The sequence below is a fragment of the Mustelus asterias genome, chromosome 18, assembly GCF_964213995.1.
Source record: "Mustelus asterias chromosome 18, sMusAst1.hap1.1, whole genome shotgun sequence".
Lineage (NCBI taxonomy): Eukaryota > Metazoa > Chordata > Chondrichthyes > Carcharhiniformes > Triakidae > Mustelus > Mustelus asterias.
The window spans coordinates 90648445-90670768 of NC_135818.1; the positions used below are offsets into that span (position 1 = coordinate 90648445).

The 22324-nt window shown below is 45.8% G+C and overlaps 1 protein-coding gene across 1 annotated transcript in view; it reads left to right on the top strand.

Moving 5' to 3' along the window:
- Nucleotides 1-1043: 1043 nt before the first annotated feature.
- Nucleotides 1044-22324, top strand: part of tmem63c (transmembrane protein 63C) — a 161320-nt gene continuing 140039 nt past the window's right edge. The window contains exons 1-4 of the mRNA XM_078233152.1: nt 1044-1299; nt 1858-1928; nt 2838-3046; nt 12019-12079. Of these exons, the coding sequence (XP_078089278.1) occupies nt 1044-1299; nt 1858-1928; nt 2838-3046; nt 12019-12079 (597 nt within the window). The remainder of the gene's footprint in view (nt 1300-1857; nt 1929-2837; nt 3047-12018; nt 12080-22324) is intronic.

Genomic DNA, 22324 nt, shown 5'->3' on the forward strand with positions numbered 1-22324 from the left:
AGTTGAGGAGCCGATGTGCAGAATTACCACTATATATGGTAAAAGCCGACTCGTCCGTGTTATTCAGCATGCTCCTAGTTACAGAAGTTGAAATTGAACTGTGTGTGGTTAATAGGCTGGCGGACTTGAACACGGGTTTACAAGACAGTTTGGAAAAATTTACAGCTATCTTTCAAGGAAGCCTCGGAGAGATGAAGTTAAGTTACAGCTGAAGCCGGATGCTTGTCCAATAAGTCTAAAGCACGTCTGGTATCGTACACCATTAGGCCTAAGGTGGAGGCTGAATTGGAACGGTGACCACCAGTGAATGGGCTACTCCAATGATACCAGCTCTGAAGTCAGACGGCTCGGTGAGAATTTGTGGGGATTTTAAGGTGACAGTAAAGCCAGCCCTGTGTGTGGAGCAATACCCGCTTCCTCTGGCCCAGGACCTATTCAGTGGCCTAGCAGGGGAAAGAAATGGGCTTATTGCAGGCCTATTTGCAGATTGTGGGTAGTGAAGGATTCACAGCCGTCACTAATGGTAGTCACACACGGGGGTCTGTTCTGCTACAATTGACTTTCTTTCGGCATAATGTTAGCTCTGGCTTTTTTCCAGAGGTTTATTTGGTAGCAAATACCATTTAGCTTTCGGAGCGCTGCTCCTTCGTCAGATGGAGTGGAAATTCACATTTCCACTCCATCTGACGAAGGAGCAGCGCTCCAAAAGCTAATGGTATTTGCTACCAAATAAACCTGTTGGACTTTAACCTGGTGTTGTTAAAACTCTTACTGTGTTCACCCCAGTCCAACGCCGGCATCTCCACATCATTTTTTCCACAGGGACATGGAGTGGGTTGACAGGAGGCCAGTGTTACTTGGGTGACATTTTGAACACGGGTTCGACAGAGGAGAAGCATTTAAAGAACCTGGGGGAAACCTTAAAGAAGTTGCAGGAACGCGCCCTGCAAGTCAAGAGAGAGAAATGAAAGTTCTTTAAGGACTCAGTTGAGTACCTGGGCCATGTAACTGATGGTGATGGGTTACACACGGCATCTCAGAAGATGGAAGCTATCATGAAGGCTACAAGACCAGAAAATGTGTCCCGATTGAGGTCGTTCTTGGGACTTATTAACTATTGTGGTAAATTTGTTCCGGATCTGGTGACGGTATTGAAACAAATGTATCAGTTGCTGGGAAAAGGGCAGCCGTGGAAGTGGACCAAAGAATGTGAGGAGTCTTACTTGGCTGTAAAGCAGGCTTTACAGAGGTTGGAAGTGCTAGTTCATTTCAACCCAAAGTTACCGCTGCAGCTTGCATGTGACGCCTCGCCCTATGGGATTGGGGTTATCCGGTCCCATGTTATGACAAATGGGGAGGAAAGGCCCATAGCATTCCGGAGTTGAGAGGGTTGGCTTATGAGGAGAGACTGAGTAGACTGGGGTTATACTCATTGGAATTTAGAAGAATGAGGGGAGATCTCATAGAAAGATATAAGGTTATGAAGGGAATAGATAAGATAGAAGCAGGGAAGTTGTTTCCACTGGCAGGTGAAACTAGAACTAGGGGGCATGGCCTCAAAATAAGGGGGAGCAGATTTAGGACTGAGTTGAGGAGAAACCTCTTCACACAAAGGGTTGTGAATCTATGGAATTCCCTGCCCAGTGAAGCAGTTGAGGCTACCTCATTGAATGTTTTTAAGGCAAGGATACATAAATTTTTGATCTGTAAAGGAAGTAAGGGTTATGGTGAGTGGGCGGGTAAGTGGAGCTGAGTCCACGAAAAGATCAGCCATGATCTTATTGAATGGCGGTGCAGGCTCGAGGGGCCAGATGGCTTTCTCTTGCTCCTAGTTCTTTTGTTCTTATGTTTTGCCAGACCATAGGCCTTTGATATCCATCTTGGGGCCAAACAGGAATATCATCCATGGCAGCAACTTGATTGCAAAGGTGGGTGTTGGTCTGTCAGCCTATTGTATGAAATCCGGTACCCCCAGTCCGAGAAACACAGCAATGCGGATGCTCTGTCAAGGCTGCCTTTGCATGGGGATAAAGTTGCACCCAGCTGGAATCTGAAGATGATATGTTACATATGCATAGACAGGGTGGACAGTCAGAGGCTTTTTCCCAGGGTGAAAGTGTCAATTACAAGGGGGCACAGGTTCAAGGTGAGGGGGAAAGTTTGAGAGATGTGCAGGGGAAGTTTTTCATGCAGAGAGGGATGGGTGCCTGGAATGTGCTGCCAGAGGAGGTGGTGGAAGCAGGCACATTAGCAACATTTAAGAGGCATCAAGATGGGTGCATAAATAGGGAGAGAATAGAGGGATGTGGTCCGAGTAAGGGCAGAAGGATTTTTAGGGCATCATGATCGACACAGGCTAGGGGGGCCGAAGGGCCTTTTCCTGTGCTGTACTTGACTTTGTTCTTTGTTCTATTTTACGCAAGAAGATGAAGTTCTGGTAACTGCTAACCAGGTGTGGAACACCATTCGGAAAGATCCAATTATGAGCCAGGTAATGGACCTAGTCCAGAGAGGGAGGTCGAGTAGTAGAAACCACCCGGAGTTACGGATGTTTTTATGTCCCAAAGATGGGAGCTGTCCGTATTGGATGGATGTTTAGTATGGGGTGTGAGAGTCGTCATTCCCCCATCATTAAGAGGAAAGATGCTGAAATAGGTGCATCAAGGGCACCCGGGGTGGTGCGAATGGAAAAAGTAGCAAGAAGCGATTTCTGGTGGCTAAATATTGATGCACAAATTGAAGAAAAAGCGGGATTGTGTGAGTCCTGCTCCTTGGTACGGAAGGTGCCACCCTTGTCACCTCTTCATCCGTGGGAATGACCCCAATTGCCATGGCAGCAAATTCACATTGACCTTGCTGGCCTAGTGGAAGGGCAGATGCTCTTAGTGATAGTGGATGCTCATTCCAAGTGGCCGGAGGTTGTGGCTATGAAGTCCATGTTGAAGTCAACACAAGACAAACTCGATTACATATTTGCCTGGTTTGGCTATCCAGAGCAAGTGGTCAGTGACGATGGACCCCAGCTTGTGCGACAAGACTTGGCTGGGTACATGGAGCACCCCGGAATCAGATGTGAGGTCAGCACTGTATCATCTAGCGACGAATGGTCTGGCAGAATGATTTGTTCAGACCCTGAAACATTCTCTGAAGGCGTTGAGAGGGGAGGGGTTGCTAGGGAGGCGGTTAAATACATTTCTGAGTATGTTCCGCGACACGCCACATGCAACAACCCCGTGCTCGATGACTTTGGTGATGTTCAGCCAAAAATTGAGAACCATGTTTGACCTGCCGCAGCTGGAGGAGACCTGAGAGGCGGTAGAGCGGAACCAATAGTGGAACCAAGAGGGACAGATGTCCAGAAGAGCAGGAAGTGCAAAGTTGAGGACTTTTTGGAAAGGGGAGTTCGTTCTGGCCAGGAATTATACATCAGGGGAGAAGTGGATACTGGCTACCATTGTGGCACACGTGGCACCCTTGTCCTACACATTACAGACCAGAAATGAGCTGGTTTGAACGAGGCTAACCAATTGGTCGCAGTACAGTATCAAATGTGGCAATCCCCACAAATGACAGAACGATCCAGGATGGCCCCATTGGTGTTGCCCGAGGCTAGAGTTCCAGAGTCAGGGTCAAGGCCTGTTTCTGAGCTGTAATTTTCTATGGTTCTATGGTTGGCCACCCAAAGGGAGGGAGCAGCATCAGTGGCACCAGCCACCTGCAGGCCGTCTGAGAGGGACACCGTCCCCGCCCCCCCACGCTGAGCAGCAGATCCCTGGAGCCTACTCAGGAAGAGGTTCCTGAAATGAGGAAGCAACCTATACAAAGCCACCTTCCCCTGATAAACTCATTTGCCAGTATTTTACTGCCTCACCTGCCATGGGAATCGGAGCGGGTGAGGTGCGAACAATGGGAAAGTCTGTTGACCTCGGGCAGAATCTTATGGTTTCAGGATGAGCGAGGCTGTAAAATACCGTCCATGATGTCCCTGTGAACTGTCTGAACAGACTTTACATTGGGAACTTTGGTCGTTTGCAATGCTCTATGTAAATATTCTCCATTGTATATGTATGTATGTATGTTTTGGTAGTGGGAGTTTTGGATTAAAGGGGGAGGGCTGTGCTATATGTATGTTGGGGATTTGGGGTGTGTACTGCCCCTTTAAGAGTGCGGGTCATGTGACCCCTGAAGTGGGGTTCACTCTTCCCAGGGTGGGTCCTGGTTTAGAAGTCTCGGATCTGACTGTGGAACAGTGCACACCTATAATAAAGAGTTCCCCAGTGTTTAAGGTATGAAGCCTACTTTGTGGTTTTTCTTGCACCATACACCAAGAAGTACGTACATAACCGATTCTGCCACTTTACCAAGTGTTCTGCTATAAAATCCTTGAAAATGGATTCTAAAATTTCCCCCACTAATGACATCAACCTGACTTGTTTTGTTTTCTGTTTTCTCTCCAGTTGCCTTTTTTAAATAGTGGGGCTACATGAGCTACCCACCAATCTGTAGGAACTGTTCCAGAGTCTGTAGAATCTTGGAAGATGACCACCAATGGATCCACTATTTCTAGAGCCACATCCTTAAATACTCTGAGGTGTAGATTATCAAACCCTGGGGATTTATTGGCCTTCAATTCCGTCAATTTCCCCAACACCATTTCCCTACAAATACTGATTTCATTCAGTTCCTTCATCTCACTAAACCTTGTGTTTCACACCATTTCTGGTACGTTATTTGTCGTCACCAATCTTTTTCTCTTCACATACAAAAACTTTCCAGTCAGTTTATATGTTCCCCTCAAGCTTACTCTGGTACTCTGTTATCCTCTTGTTAATCAATCCCTTGGTCCTCCTTTGCTGAATTCTAAACTAATCCCAATCCTCAGGTTGATTGTTTTTTCTGGCCAATTTGTATGTCTCTTCCTTGGATATAATACTATCACTAATTTCCCTTGTACGCCATGGTTTGGCCATGGTTTTGCGCCAGACTGGAATGAACAATTATTGCAGTTTCACCATATGCTCTTTGAATATTTGCCATTGCCTCTCCACCGTCATCCCTTTACGTAACATTTCCCAATCCATCATAGCCAACTCACACCTCATACCATCTTAGTTTACTTTATTAAAATTCAGGACCCTGGTCTCAGAATCAATTACATCACTCTCCACCTCGCTGAAGAATTCTTTCACATTATGGTCGCTCATCCCCAAGGGGTCTCGCAAAACTAGGTTGCCAATTATTCCTTTCTCATTACATAATACCCATTCTAGGATGGCCTGTTCTCTAGTTGGTTCCTCAGCATATTGGTCCAGAAAACCATCCCGTATACACTGCAGGAATTCCTACTGTGTGACATTGTGAATAATTTGATTTGCCCAAACTATATGCAGATTAAAGTCACCCATAATTACAATTGCTCGTTTATCACGTATCTCTAATTTCCAGTTTCATGCCACTCCCAACATCACCATTACAGTTTGGAGTTCTGTGTACAAATTCCCTAGATTTGGGGAAGGTTCCATTAGATTTCAAACTAACAAATGTCACTGCTTTATTCAAAAAGGAAGAGAGACAGAAAGGCAGTGGAGCAGTGCCTATGAATATTTTTAAGGAGAGAAAGAAGGGTGAATGTTTATTGGGGAAGGTGGGAATGTGGAATTAAAGTTGCATTAGGATTTGGTTGATGCATGGGCAGCATGGTGGCAGAGTGGTTAGCACTGCTGCCTCACAACACCAGAGACCCGGGTTCGATTCCCGGCTTGGGTCACTGTCTGTGTGGAGTTTGCATGGTCTCACCGTGTCTGCATAGGTTTCCTCAGGCTGCCCTGGTTTCCTCTCACAGTCCAAGGATGTGCGGGTTAGGTGGATTGGCCATGCTAAATTCTCCCTCTGTGTACCTTGTAAATTGAGTTTGTGTCTGTATATGCCCTGTTTGTGAACACAAGTCCTCACTCACCTGATGAAGGAGCGAGACTCCGAAAGCTTATGCTGCCAAATAAACCTGTTGGACTTTAACCTGGTGTTGTGAGACTTCTTACTGTGCTTGCCCCAGTCCAACACCGGCATCTCCACATCCTGAACAGGTGCCAGAGTTTGGAGACCAAGGGATTTTCACAGTAACTTCATTGTGGTGTCAATGTAAGCCTACTTGTGACACTAATGAATAAACCAAAAAAAGCAATCAGATAACCATGAACTTATTGAATGGCGGACGGAGCAGGCTTGAATGACCAAGTGGCCTACTCCTGTTTCTAATTCATCCCTCATCTCTGGCACCATTCTTGTAAGTCTCCTCTGATCTTCCTGACATTCTTCCTAAAGTGTGGTGGCCAGAATTGTACACAATATTCTAACTGAGGCCTGACCAATGATTTGTGAGGATTAACATTATTTCCTTCTTGTATTCAGTAACCAAAGCCAAGTGTTCCATATGCCTTCAAGTACTGTTCAACTTGTCCAGTCACCTTCAAAGATTTGTGAATATTGACCCCACATCCCTCTCCATCTTGTTTCTCTTAGTGCATCACCTCACACTTCTGAATATTAAATTGCATCTCCAATGTGTCTGCCTATTTGCGAGTCTCACTTTGCCCTCCTGAGGTCTACTACTATTCACTATTTCACATGTAAGTTTTATATCATCTGCAAACTTTAAAATTGTAGCCCAATTTCTAAATTTATGGATGGTACCAAACTGGGGAAGTCAAAACTGAGAAGGACTACAACAAGTTACAGGAGGACATTAATTACTTTGCAGAATTGGCAAATTAAGTTCAACATAGATGAATGTGAGGTATTATTTATTGGCAAGGAAAGTAAGGAGGCTGCATATTACTTGGAAAATAAGAATCAAAATGAGGTAGGAAGTTTTTTCAGCAGGGTGAGTCCACAATAAGAAGGATATTACCCAGGGTGAGTACCTTAAGGTGTGTACACAAGAAGGAGGATATTACCCCACAGTGTATGCAGCAAGCAATATTATCCCAGGATATGTATACAATAATATGTATACAATATGTATACAACATAGACGATCTGGAGGAGGGGACTGAGTGTAGGGTAACAAAGTTTGCGGATGATACAAAGATGAGTGGGAAAGCGAATTGCGTGGAGGATGTGGAAAGTCTGCAGAGAGATTTGGATAGGCTAAGTGAGTGGGCGAGGATCTGGCAGATGGAGTATAACTTTGACAAGTGTGAGGTTATCCACTTTGGAAGGAATAATAGTAAAATGGACTATTATTTAAATGGTGAAAAATTACAACATGCTACTGTGCAGAGGGACCTGGGGGTACTTGTGCATGAATCGCAAAAACTCAGTTTGCAGGTGCAGCAGGTGATCAAGAAGGCGAATGGAATGTTGGCCTTTATCGCGAAGGGGATGGAGTATAAAAGCAGGAAGGTCTTGCTGCAATTGTACAAGGTACCGGTGAGGCCGCAACTGGAGTAGTGTGCGCAATTTTGGTCCCCCTTATTTGCGGAAGGATGTATTGGCCTTGGAGGGAGTACAGAGAAGGTTCACCAGGTTGATACCAGAGGTGAGGGGGTTAGCTAATGAGGAGAGATTGAGTAGATTGGGCCTGTACTCGTTGGAGTTTAGAAGGCTGAGGGGAGATCTTATAGAGACATATAAGATAATGAAGGGGCGAGACAGGGTAGAAGCAGAGAGATTCTTTCCACTTAGAAAGGAAACAAGAACTAGAGGAGACAGCCTCAAAATAAGGGGGGAGTGAGTTTAGAACAGAGTTGAGGAGGAACTTCTCTCAGAGGGTAGTGAATCTCTGGAATTCTCTGCCCATTGAAGCAGTGGAGGCTACCTCGTTAAATATGTTTAAGTCACAGGTAGATAGATTTCTGATCAATAAGGGAATTAAGGGTTATGGGGAGTGGGCGGGTAAGTGGAACTAAACCACTATCAGATCAGCCATGATCTTGTTGAATGGCGGGGCAGGCTCGAGGGACTAGATGGCCTACTCCTGCTCCTATTTCTTATGTTCTTAATAAGGAGGATATTACCTCAGGGTGTGTACAGTGAGGAGCGTATTACTCCAGTGTTTGTATACAGTAAGGTGTATTACCCAGCTGTGTACGCAGTGAGGCTGTTGCCCAGTAATACTAGGTTGGCTGTTGGTAGAGGGAGTATTGCTCGGTTGTGGAAGCTCTTCGGATACTGTTTGTACACAGAAGGCTGGGCTGCGTGTTGTTCTTAAGCTGGGTATTTGCTGATTCTGTAAAAGCTAGAATGATGCCTCCAATCATTTATTAGCAGAGCGAAGCTGATGATGAATCTGTAATTCAGACCTTGTTGGCTGCAGAGGTAGAGAAACAATCATCGCTAATTGGTTTATATTGAAGTTTGTGCAGTGCTGACTCACTCATTTAGCTTGTGGCAGCACTGATGTGTGCAGTGAGCTGCATTTACAGGATCATTACTCAGCTGCCTGCAGCACTCGGTGAGTCAGGATATGAGGCAGGTCACCATTCGACAGAAAGCAACCAACAAGCTGTGATGAACTGGCAGGAGAGGAGCTTTGTTTCAGAGATCCGTGAGGAGACTGCAACAATCAGATGACTGCAGTCAGAGGGTTCATGTTTTTACAACAGTCCCTGCCACTCCTCCATCCCTGGGAGCTTCAGTATCAGATTATTTGTCCTGCGAGGTCAGATCCTCATGTAAGTACGAGGAGCTGCGTCTCAAATTTGCAGATGGCACAAAGCTGGGTGAGAAGGCAAGCTGTGAGGAGGATGCAGAGATGCTTCAGTGTGATTTGGACAGGCTGAGTGAGTGGGCAAATGTATGGCAGATGCAGTATAATGTGGATAAATGTGAAGTTATCCACTTTAGTAGCAAAAGCAGAAAGACAGATTATTATCTGAATGGCTATAAATTAGAAGAGGGGAATGTGCAACGAGACCTGGGCCTCGTAGACCAGTCGCTGAAGGTAAGCATGCAGATGCAATACGCAGTAAAGGAGGCAAAAGGTATGTTGGCCTTCATAGCGAGAGGATTCGAGTACAGGAGCAGGGATGTCTTGCTGCAATTGTACAGGGCCTTGGGTGAGGCCTGGAGTACTGTGTGCAGTTTTGGTCTCCTTATCTGAGGGAGGATATTCTTGCTATAAAAGGAGTGCAGCAAAGGTTTAACAGACTGATTGCTGGGATGGCGGGACTGATGTACGAGTAGAGATTGAATTGGTTAGGATTATGTTTGGTATTCAGAAGAATGAGGGGTGTTCATAGAAACCAATAACATTCTAACAGGACTAGACAGGGTAGATGCAAAATGGATGTTCCCGATGGTAGGATTGTCCACAACCAGGGGTCATAGTCTAAGGGGAAATTTCTTCACCCAGATTGGTGAACCTGTGGAATTTGCTACCACAGAAAACAGTTGAGGCCAAAACATTGTATGTTTTCAAGAAGGGGTTAGATATAGCTCTTGGGTCAAAGGTTATGGGGGGAAGGCGGGATCAGGTTATTGAGTCGGATGATCAGCCATGATCATAATAAATATTAGAGCAGGCTTAAAGGGCCGAATGCCCTACTCCTGCTCCTACTTTTTTATGTTTCTAATGTTGGAGTTTGGGGCAGATCTCTCCAATGTTTAGCATCTCCTGAGGTCTTATCTGTATGTTGAGGATGTGTATTATTGAGCAGTGGACAAACGTCAACTACACCAAAGAGATTTAGAATTTTCCTTTTAAAATTCACAGATCCATCCCTTTCTCTGACCTCATTCCTAGCTCAAAAGAAGCTGGTTGGTGGAAGCCAATCATCTCACACCCTGGAACATTGTGTAGGAGTTGCTTAGTGTAGCGTCCTAGGCTCAAACAAGCTTCAAAGAACAAAGAACAATACATACAGCACAGGAACAGGCCCTTTCACCCACCAAACCTGTGTCAACACATCACGCCTTTCTAAAGACCTATTGCTTCTTCGCGGTCCGTTTCCCTCTATTCGCTGCCTATTCATGTACCTGTTAAGATGCCTCTTAAACGTTGCTATTGTATCTGCTTCTACCACCTCCTCTGTCAGCGCATTCCAGGCACTTACCACCCTCTGTGTAAAAAACCTGCCTCTCCCTTAAACTTTCCCACTTTTACCTTAAACCTATGTACCCAAGTAATTGACATTTCTACTCTGGGAAAAAGACTCTGACTATCCATTCTATCCATGCCTCTCATAATCTTGTAGACTTCTATCAGGTCGCCCCTCAGTCTCCGACGTTCAAGTGAAAACAAACCAAGTTTCTCCAATCTCTCCTCATAGCTAATACCCTTCAGACCAGGCAGCCTCCTGGTAAACCTTTTCTGTGCCTCTCCAAAGCCTCCACATCCTTCTGGGAGTGTGGCAACCAGAACTGTACACAATATTCCAAATGTGACCTAACTAAAAGTTCTATAGAGCTACAACATGATTTGCCAATTTCTTTACACTATGCCCCGACTGGTGAAGGCAAGCATGCCATATTCCTTCTTGACCACCTTATCCACTTGCGTGGCCACTTTCAGGGAACAGTGGACCTGTACGCCCAGATCCCTCTGTATCTTAATGCTGCTAAGTGTCAGTGCTGAGGGAGTGCTGAACTGTCAGAGGGTCAGTGCTGAGGGAGTGCTGCACTGTCAGAGGGTCAGTACTGAGGGAGTGCTGCACTGTCAGAGGGTCAGTACTGAGGGAGTGCCGCACTATTGCAGGGTCAGTACTGAGGGAGTGCTGCACTGTTGCAGGGTCAGTACTGAGGGAGTACCACACTGTTGGAGGGTCAGGACTGAGGGAGCGCTACACTGTTGGAGGGTCAGTGCTGAGGGAGTGCTGCACTGTTGGAGGGTCAGCACTGAGGGAATGCCGCACTGTCAGAGGGTCAGTGCTGAGGGAGCGCTGCACTGTTGGAGGGTCAGCGCTGAGGGAGTGCTGCACTGTCAGAGGGTCAGCACTGAGGGAGTGCTGCACTGTCAGAGGGTCAGCACTGAGGGAGTGCTGCACTGTCAGAGGGTCAGCACTGAGGGAGTGCCACACTGTCAGAGGGTCAGTGCTGAGGGAGCGCTGCACTGTTGGAGGGTCAGTACTGAGGCAGTGCTGCACTGTTGGAGGATCAGTGCTGAGGGAATGCTGCACTGTTGGAGGTCAGTGCTGAAGGAGTGCTATACTGTTGGCGATACCATTTATTGGATGAGATGTTAAACGGAGGCTCTGCCTGTCCTCACAGGCGGATATGAAAGATTGCACGATACCATTTAAAGAAGAGCAGGGGAGTTATCCCTGGTGCCTGGTGAATGATTATTCCTCAACCAATATCAGGGAAACCGATTGTCGAGTTACAGTGCTGTTTGTGGCAACTTGCTGCGGGCAAATTTATATCACAACAGTACTTGCACCTCAAGAGTTGCTTATTCAGCTGTGAAGCACTTTAGGACATCCAGAGTTGTGAAAGGTGCTACTGAAATGCAATACCAAAGCTTAAAGAGTTAAATTATGAGGGAAGATTTCTTAGTTGCATTACCGTGTGTTTAAAAGGAGAGGTGATTGGATTGACTTGTTTAAAATGATGATAAAATAATTTGATACACTGAATAAAGTGAAGTTATTTCCTCTGGTGGAAGATTCCAGAACAAAAGGGAGCTGAGTGAGCTGGGCTGGTCTGCGGTGATGTCTGGAAGCACTTTTTAACACAAAGTGGAGTGAGAATCTGGAACACTCTCCCCCCAGAAGCTGTGGATTCTGGGTGTCAATTGTAATATTCAAGATAGGTGCAGAGACTTTTGTTGAGTTAGAGTATGAAGGAATATGGAACAAAGGTGGAGATGGAGCTGAGGTACAGATCAGCCATCATTTGAATGTCAGAACAGGCTGGAGGGGCCAAATACTGTCTCCAAATCCATAAATTCCATCTTTCTTTTTCAAATAACAGGCAGCGTTAGAGCAGAACCTACTTGAAAAGCAGCCAACTTGCAGCTTGATTCCACATTGAGCAAGTGAGATTTTGACACTGAAATCTTCTACACAATTCTACTGACTGAAGCTGCAGCCAGCAAGGAACCTTTGACAGCTGCTCAAACGTTTCGTCTGTCAACATTGATCAGGTAATTGATAATCTGCCCTGGGAGCCATTGCAACATTTCAACGGGGAGCCTCTATGTGCTCTGGGATCCACTGACATGGTGCAAAAGAAAGGCTGCATCTGCTCTGAAAACCACTGACACTGCGGTGAGGAGGCTATTTCAGCAGTCTGGGTTCCAGTGAGGTGCTGCAGTGGGGAGCTGGTACTCCCATGGGGATCCACTCACAGTGCAATGGGATGTTTTAAAATCTTAGGTCTGGAATTTAGGAGTGCCCGCTGCAGTACAATGCACAATCCCCAATATTATCCCGGGAGTTGGTGAACCGCAGAATTGCTGATTCTAGCTTTTGGCTTTGTAGAAGCCCTTGGGTAAGTCAAGGAAAGTGGAGCCATTGGCAAGGGGCCTGCACATGGCAGTGGCAGGACTGGAGAGGGGCTGGGTGAGGGGGTGGTGCAGAGGGGGCTGTGTGGGGGTGGAGGTGAGCATAGAACATAGAACATTACAGCGCAGTACAGGCCCTTTGGCCCTCGATGTTGCGCCGACCTGTGAAACCAATCTAAAGCCCATCTAATCTACACTATTCCAATATCATCCATATGTTTATCCAATGACCATTTAAATGCCCTTAATGTTGGCGAGCCCACTACTGTTGCAGGCAGGGCATTCCACGCCCTTACTACTCTCTGAGTAAAGAACCTACCTCTGACATCTGTCCTATATCTATCACCCCTCAATTTAAAGCTGTGTCCCCTCGTGCTAGCCATCACCATCCGAGGAAAAAGGCTCTCACTGTCCACCCTAACTAATCCTCTGATCACCTTGTATGCCTCTATTAAGTCACCTCTTAACCTTCTTCTCTCTAACGAAAACAGCCTCAAGCCCCTCAGCCTTTCCTCATAAGACCTTCCCACCATACCAGGCAACATCCTGGTAAATCTCCTCTGCACCCTTTCCAATGCTTCCACATCCTTCCTATAATGCGGCGACCAGAACTGTACACAATACTCCAAGTGCGGCCACACCAGAGTTTTGTCCAGCTGCAACATGACCCCCTGGCTCCGAAACTCAATCCCTCTACCAATAAAAGCTAACACACCATACGCCTTCTTAACCCTATCAACCTGGGTGCCAACTTTCAGGGATCTATGCACATGGACACCCAGATCCCTCTGTTCATCCACATTACCAAATATCTTACCATTAGCCCAGTACTCTGTATTCCTGTTACTCCTTCCAAAGTGAATCACCTCACACTTTTCCGCATTAAACTCCATTTGCCACCTCTCAGCCCAGCTCTGCAGCTTATCTATGTCCCTCTGTAACCTGCAACATCCTTCCACACTGTCCACAACTTCACCGACTTTAGTGTCATCCGCAAATTTATTAACCCATCCTTCTATGTCCTCATCCAGGTCATTTATAAAAATGACAAACAGCAGTGGCCCCAAAACAAATCCTTGCGGTACACCACTAGTAACTGAACTCCAGGTGGGGGCTGTGTGAGAGTGGGGGTGCAGAGTGGGTTGTGTGGGGATGGGGCTGGAGAGGGGGCTGTGTAGGGGTGGAGAGGGGGCTGTGTGGGGGAGATAGTGAGGGGGCTGTGTGAGGGGGGGTGGTGAGGGGGCTGTGTGAGGGTGGGGGTGGAGAGGGGGCTGTGTGAGGTGGTGGTGGGGGGTGGTGAGGGGGCTGTGTGAGGGTGGGGGTGGAGAGGGGGCTGTGTGAGGTGGTGGTGGGGGGTGGTGAGGGGGCTGTGTGAGGGTGGGGGTGGAGAGGGGGCTGTGTGGGAGGTGGTGAAGGGGCTGTGTGAGAGTGGGGCTACAGAGGGGGCTGTGTGGGAGGTGGTGAAGGGGCTGTGTGAGAGTGGGGCTACAGAGGGGGCTGTGTGAGACAGCTAGGGGCTGTGCAAGGTGGCAGCCCTGTTGATGCAATGTGTCTGAGAGGGGCTGGAATTTATTGCAGTGAAACTATATGAATTGTTAGAAATACTTTGCATATTAATTGAGTCTGAAAAGCTGATAGTGAACAGCTGCTTAACAGCTGCTTGATCTTGGTTTCAGATAAAGCTCGGCACAACATCGTGGGCTGAAGGGCCTGTTCTGTGCTGTACTGTTCTATGTTCTATGTAACCAGGCAACAACTTGTATATTTACCTCTTTTGTTGTTTGAGTGGGACCTGGTATCGGTTGTAGCTAATGATTTCCTCAGGGTGATATCGGAGAAGATAGTCCGAGTGATATTCCAGTGATGGGAGGCAGTGCTGTAATGGTATTGTCACTGGACTAGTAATCTGGAGACCAAGAGCAATGCTGTGGGGACCCAGGTTCGAATTCCACCAGGACAGAAGGTGAAATTTGAATTCAATAAAATTCTGCAGTTAAGTCTAATGATGACCATGAAACCATTGTTCACTAATGTCCTTTAGAAAATCTGCTAACCTCATCTGGTCTGGCCTACAAATGACTTCAGAACCACAGCAATGTGATTCTTAAACCCCCCTCTAAAATGACCCAGCAAGCCATTCCGTCGAAAAGCAATTAGGAATGGATGGGCAATAAATGCCCAGTTAACAATGCCCATGTAATGCCCTAACTATGTTAGGGATTGTGAGTTTTACACAGAAAGAAAAGTCTTGGTTTGCACACATGGATTCAAAGTAACGCATAACAGATTTATTCCAGCTGTTCTCTGCGCAGAGTAGAAACTGAAAGTAAAACAGCAGTCTCTGCAAACACCCAACTGACATCACCGTCAAATGAGCTGTTAAAGCAACCTGCAACCCTTTTAAATATATTACATCCCCCCTTTTTACTTCATTGGTCATGACAGCAAATTACTACCATATTATGTATAGGGTCAGTAATACTCTGGACACAGTACTATGGATCATTAATTATTGTACACAGTCAATACGAAAGTCGATCATGAGGACGTCTATTCCTCTTTGGCTGTATATGGCATTCTGGAATTTGGCTGTCCATGACCGACCCAGAGAATGATTTGGAACTTCAGTAGACACTTCTTCTCTGAGAACTGAGTCTGTATCATTCTCACTCGGTGTAGTAGCACTGACACAATCAAAGGCAACTCAGAGTCAACTAAGTTTTCCGTAACAATTTTTACTGTTATACACTAACAAATCAAATAGAGTTCTCAACTTTCTCTTTCAGAATAGTAATGCAGGTGAACTTTGGGGAGTTGCATGAGTAGTGTTTCGATAAGATGCCAAAAAACTATTCACATGGCGTGATAACAAACCTTGCTCTCTTGAAATGTTTAAAGAACGTTTGATGAATTGTACGAATCTTTCAGCGAATCAGGCATTGGGCCTAAAACGTGATTCTCGCTGGGCATCAAACCCGTCATATTGCTCCCAACCTGCCACTGTGGCCCTGAGGAGGTTCCTGCCCGGAGTGGGTGGGAACTCAATGAATATTCAAAACTGCTAAAATGTATTTAATTATTGGACTGGAAGCCTGATTCAACAGCATCTGGCACTGTATCAGCCACCCTCCCCCCACCCAGTGGGAAGTCCACCAAGCGGTCTTTGGCACAAGTCCTGACAAATATGGACCTGGTGACTTGTACTCTGTGAGTGGGAAGGAGGTAAGTGCTGTGCCCATGTGCCTCTCTGCCGCTGCCATAAAAGAATGGAAATATATTTCCAAGTCAGGATGGTGAATGTCTTGGAGGGGAAACTCCAGGTAGTGGTGTTCCCAGGTCTCTGCTGCCTTTGTCTTTCTAGATGGTAATGGTCATAGATTTGAAAGGTGCTGCCTTTGTAAGTTCCTGTAGGGCAGCTTGTAGATGATACACACGGCCGCCACTGTCGTTGGTGGTGGAGGGATTGAATGTTTGTGGAAGGGGCAGCAATCAAGCGGGCTGCTTCTGTGTTGAGCTTCTTGAGTGTTGTTGGAGCTCCACTCATCCAGGCAAGTGGAGAGTATTCCATCACACTCCTGACTTTTGTGCCTTGTAGATGATGGACAGGCTTTAGGGAGTCAAGAAGTCGCTGCAGGATTCCTAGCCTTTGACCTGCGCTGGTCCAGTATTTATGTGGCTAGCCCAGTTCAGCTTCTGGTCAATAGTAACCCTGAGGATGTTGATAGTGGGGGATTCAGTGATGGTAACGCCATTGAATATCAAGGGACGATCATTAGCGTCTCTCTTGTTGGAGATGGTTATTACCTGGCACTTGTGTGATGCGAATGTTACTTGCTACTTGTCAGCTCAAGCCTAGATATTATCCTTGCTGTATTTAGGATTAAGGATCTAAAAAGCATGGATTGGGACAGGCTGTTCTCTGGCAAGGATGTGAATGGTAAGTGGGGGGCCTTCAAAGGAGAAATTTTGAGAGTGCAGAGTTTGTATGTTCCTGTCAGGATAAAAGGCAAAGTGAATAAGAATAAGGAACCTTTGTTCTCGAGGGATATTGGAACTCTGATAAAGAAGAAGAGAGAGATGTACGACATGTATACGCAACAGGGAGCAATTAAGATGCTTGAGGAGTATAAAAAGTGTAAGAAACTACTTAAGAAAGAAATCAGGAGGGCTGAAAGAAGACATGAGGTTGTTTTGGCAGACAAGGTGAAAGATAATCCTAAGAGCTTCTACAGGTATATTAAGAGCAAAATGATAGTAAGGGATAAAATTGGTCTTCTTGAAGATCAGAGTGGTCGGCTATGTATGGAACCAAAAGAAATGGGAGAGATATTAAATGGGTTTTTTGCATCCGTATTTACTAAGAAAACTGGCATGGAGTCTATGGAAATAAGGCAAACAAGTAGGGAGGTCATGGAACCTATACAGATTAAAGGGGAGGAGGTGCTTGCTGTCTTGAGGCAAATCAGAGTAGATAAATCCCCAGGACTGGACAGGGTATTCCCTCGGACCTTGAAGGAGACTAGTGTTGAAATTGCAGGGGCCCTGGCAGATATATTTAAAATGTCAGTATCCACGGGTGAGGTGCCGGATGATTGGAGGATAGCTCATGTTGTTCCGTTGTTTAAAAAAGGCTCAAAAAGTAATGCGGGAAATTATAGGCCGGTAAGTTTGATGCCAGTAGTAGGTAAATTATTGGAAGGAGTATTAAGAGATAGGATCTACAAATATTTGGATAGACAGGGACTTATTAGGAGAGTCAACATGGCTTTGTGCGTGGTAGGTCATGTTTAACCAATCTATTAGAGTTTTTCGAGGAGGTTACCAGGAAAGTGGATGAAGGGAAGGCAGTGGATGTTGTCTACATGGACTTCAGTAAGGCCTTTGACAAGGTCCTGCATGGGAGGTTAGTCAGGAAGGTTCAGTCGCTAGGTATACATGGAGAGGTCGTAAATTGGATTAGACATTGGCTCAATGGAAGAAGCCAGAGAGTGGTAGTGGAGGATTGCTTCTCTGAGTGGAGGCCTGTGACTAGTGGTGTGTCACAGGGATCAGTGCTGGGTCCATTGTTGTTTGTCATCTATATCAATGATCTGGATGATAATGTGGTAAATTGGATCAGCAAGTTTGCTGATGATACAATGATTGGAGGTGTAGTGGACAGTGAGGAAGGTTTTCAAAGCTTGCAGAGGGATTTGGACCAGCTAGAAAAATGGGCTGAAAAATGGCAGATGGAGTTTAATGCAGACAAGTGTGAGGTATTGCACTTTGGAAGGACAAACCAAGGTAGAACATACAAGGTAAATGGTAGGACACTGAAGAGTGCAGTAGAACAGAGGGATCTGGGAATACAGATACATAATTCCCTAAAAGTGGCGTCACAGGTGGATAGGGTCGTAAAGTGTGCTTTTGGTACATTGGCCTTTATAAATCAAAGTATTGAGTATAAGAGTTGGAATGTTATGGTGAGGTTGTATTTGGTCTCATTGGTGAGGCTGAATTTAGAGTATTGTGAGCAGTTTTGGTCACCTAATTACAGGAAGGATATTAATAACATTGAAAGAGTGCAGAGAAGGTCTACAAGGATGTTGCCGGGACTTGAGAAACTGAGTTACAGAGAAAGATTGAATAGGTTAGGACTTTATTCCCTGGAGCGTAGAAGAATGCGGGGAGATTTGATAGAGGTGTATAAAATTATGATGGGTATAGATAGAGTGAATGCAAGCACACTTTTTCCACTGAGGCTAGGGGAGAAAATAACTAGAGGACATGGGTTAAGGATGAGGGGGGAAAAGTTGAAAGGGAATATTAGGGGGGGCTTCTTCACACAGAGAGTGGTGGAAGTTTGGAATGAGCTGCCCGATGAGGTGGTGAATGCGGGCTCACTTTTAACATTTAAGAAAAACTTGGACAGGCACATGGATGAGAGGGGTGTGGAGGGATATGGTCCAAGTGCAGGTCAGTGGGACTAGGCACAAAAATGGTTCGGCACAGGCAAGAAGGGCCAAAAGACCTGTTCTTGGCAGACAGGATTAAGGAGAATCCTAAGGCATTTTATTCATATGTTAGGAACAAAAGAGTTGTCAGGGAAAAAGTCGGACCTCCCAGGGACAAAGGAGGGGAATTATGCTTAGAACCCAAGGGAATAGGGGAGATCCTAAATGAATACTTTGCATCGGTATTCACAAAGGAGAGGGACTTGTTGACTGGGAGTGTCTCAGAGGGAGGTGTTGACCCATTAGAGAGAATTTCCATTACAAGGGAGGAAGTGTTAGGTTTTTTAGGGAACATTAAAACTGACAAATCCCCAGGGCCTGATGACATCTATCCTCGACTGCTCAGGGAGACAAGAGATGTAATTGCTGGGCCTCTGACGGAAATCTTTGTCTCTTCATTGGACACAGGTGAGGTCCCTGAGGATTGGAGGATAGCTAATGTGGTACCGTTATTTAAGAAGGGTAGCAGGGATAACCTGGGTAATTATAGGCCGGTGAGCTTGACGTCCGTGGTAGGGAAGTTGTTGGAGAGGATTCTTAGAGACAGGATGTATGCGCATTTAGAACGGAACAATCTCATTAGTGACAGACAGCATGGTTTTGTAAGAGGGAGGTCGTGCCTTACAAATTTGGTGGAGTTTTTTGAGGAAGTGACAAAAACGGTTGACGAAGGAAGGGCCGTGGATGTCGTCTATATGGATTTCAGTAAGGCATTTGACAAAGTCCCTCATGGCAGGTTGGTTAAGAAGGTTAAGGCTCATGGGAAACAAGGAGAGGTGACTAGATGGGTAGAAAACTGGCTTGGCCACAGGAGACAGAGGGTAACAGTCGAAGGATCTTTTTCCGGCTGGAGGTCTGTGACCAGTGGTGTTCCGCAGGGCTCTGTACTGGGACCTCTGCTATTTGTGATATATATAAATGATTTGGAAGAAGGTGTAACTGGTGTTATCAGCAAGTTTGTGGATGACACGAAGATGGCTGGACTTGCGGATAGCGATGAACATTGTCGGACAATACAGCAGGATATAGATAGGCTGGAAAATTGGGCGGAGAAATGGCAGTTAGAATTTAATCCAGATAAATGCGAAGTGATGCATTTTGGAAGAACTAATGTAGGGGGGAGTTATACAATAAATGGCAGAGCCATCAAGAGTATAGAAACACAGAGGGACCTAGGTGTGCAAGTCCACAAATCCTTGAAGGTGGCAGCACAGGTGGAGAAGGTGGTGAAGAAGGCATATGGTATGCTTGCCTTTATAGGATGGGGTATAGAGTATAAAAGCTGGCATCTGATGTTGCAGCTGTACAGAACGCTGGTTAGGCTACATTTGGAGTGCTGCGTCCAGTTCTGGTCGCCGCACTACCAGAAGGACGTAGAGGCTTTGGAGGGAGTGCAGAGAAGGTTTACCAGGATGTTGCCTGGTATGGAGGGTCTTAGTTATTAGGAGAGATTGGGTAAACTGGGGTTGTTCTCCCTGGAAAGACGGAGAATGAGGGGAGACCTAATAGAGGTACACAAAATTATGAAGGGTATAGATAGGGTGAACAGTGGGAAGCTTTTTCCCAGGTCGGAGGTGACGATCACGAGGGGTCACGGGCTCAAGGTGAGAGGGGCGAGGTATAACTCAGATATCAGAGGGATGTTTTTTACATAGAGAGTGGTGGGAACCTGGAATGCGCTGCCAAGTAGGGTGGTGGAGGCAGACACGCTGGCATCATTTAAGCCTTACCTGGATAGTCACATGAGCAGTCTGGGAATGGAGGGATACAAACGAATTGTCTAGTTGGACCAATGAGCGGCACAGGCTTGGAGGGCCGAAGGGCCTGTTTCCTGTGCTGTACTATTCTTTGTTCTTTGTTCTGTGCTGTAATGTTCTATGGTTCTATGGTTCTATTTGGACATAGAATCAGAGACTCCCTACAGTGCAGAAGGATGCCATTCGGCCCATTAAATCTGCACCAAATCTCTAACAGAGCATCCCCCCCGCCCCCCGCCACCGGCCCTATCCCTGTAACCTCATGCATTTTCCTCGCTAATTCCCCTAACCTTCACATCTTTGAGAACTAAGGGGCAATTTAGCATGGCCAATTCACCTAACCAGCACATCTTTGGACTGTGGGAGGAAACCGGAGCACCCGGAGGAAACCCTAGCAGACACGGGGAGAACATGCAAACTCCACACAGGCAGTCACCCAAGGCTGGAATCAAACCTGGGTCCCTGGTGCTGTGAGGCAGCAGTGCTAACCAATGTGCCACTGTAAACTGCTTCAGTATCTGAGGAGTTGTGAATGGTGCTGAACATTGTGCAGTTGTCAGCGCACATCTCCACTTCTGACCTTGTAATGGAAAGGAGATTGGTGATGAATCAACTGAAGATGGTTGGGCCTAGGACATTACCCTGAGGAACCCCTGCAGTGATGTCCTGGAGCTGAGATGATTGATCTCCAATCACCACAAACATCTTCCTTTGTGCCAAGTATGGAGAGGAGAGTTTTTCCCGATTCCCATTGACTCCAGTTTTGCTAGGGCTCGTTGATGCCATACTCGGTCAAATGTTGCCTTGATGTCAAGAGCTGTCACTTCTGGCATTCTGTTCTTTTGTCTTGTGAGGGACCTTTTGGTAAGCTTTCTGAAAATCTAAATACATCGCATCCACTGGTTCTCCCTTGCCCATCGTGCCAGTAACGTTCTCTTAAAAAAAACTCCCGAAAGGTTTGTCAAACATGATATCTCTTTCATAAATCCACGTTAACTCTGGCCAATCTCACCATTATTTTCTATCTACCCAGTTAACATGTCCTTTAGAATAGATTCTGTCCATTGACAAGGTTCCGTATTATGCTTATCCTTTTTGTAATATATTGTCTCTTATCTCTTTAATTGTTCATGTGTGTTTTTAGTTTTGGCTAATTGAAATTTTGCCCTTTAGAGGTGTAATCTAGATGTTTATCACAATATTTTTTGATCATCTCCCACTGATCTTTCATCATTTTATTCACTGACAGATTTATCTCATTTACTGTGAATACTTCCTGTTTTATCTCATTGAAAGAAGTTTAACAACACCAGGTTAAAGTCCAACAGGTTTATTTGGTAGCAAAAGCCACACAAGCTTTCGAGGCTCTGAGCCCCTTCTTCAGGTGAGTGGGAATTCTGTTCACAAACAGAACTTATAAGACACAGACTCAATTTACATGAATAATGGTTGGAATGCGAATACTTAAGTATTCGCATTCCAACCATTATTCATGTAAATTGAGTCTGTGTCTTATAAGTTCTGTTTGTGAACAGAATTCCCACTCACCTGAAGAAGGGGCTCAGAGCCTCGAAAGCTTGTGTGGCTTTTGCTACCAAATAAACCTGTTGGACTTTAACCTGGTGTTGTTAAACTTCTTACTGTGTTTACCCCAGTCCAACGCCGGCATCTCCACATCATGATTATCTCATTGAAGTCAGTCCTACTAAATCGTGGAGCTGTTTCAAACAGCTGGAGTTACAACATATAGGACTAAGGGGAGATTTGATTCAAAAATCCAAAATTGTGAAGGGTCTGGATAGAATGAATCGGAAGAGTATGTTTACTTTACAGAGAAGTCGCTGACTAGGGGGCATAGACTTAAAGTAGTTGGCAAAAAGATTAGAGGGGAGATGAGGGAAAAAAAATCACTAGAGGGTTGTGGAGGTCTGGAACTCTGCCTGAAAGGGTAATAGAGGCAGAAACTGTCAGCTCATTTAAAAGGGGTCTGGATTTGCATCTTAAGTGCCTGCAGGACGAGAGACTACATGTTGGAAAGTGGGATTAGGATGGGTGGTTGTTTTTTGGCTGGCGCAGGGACATTGGGCCAAGTGGCTTCTTTCTGAACCAAAAGATTTCTCCGATTCTATATTATG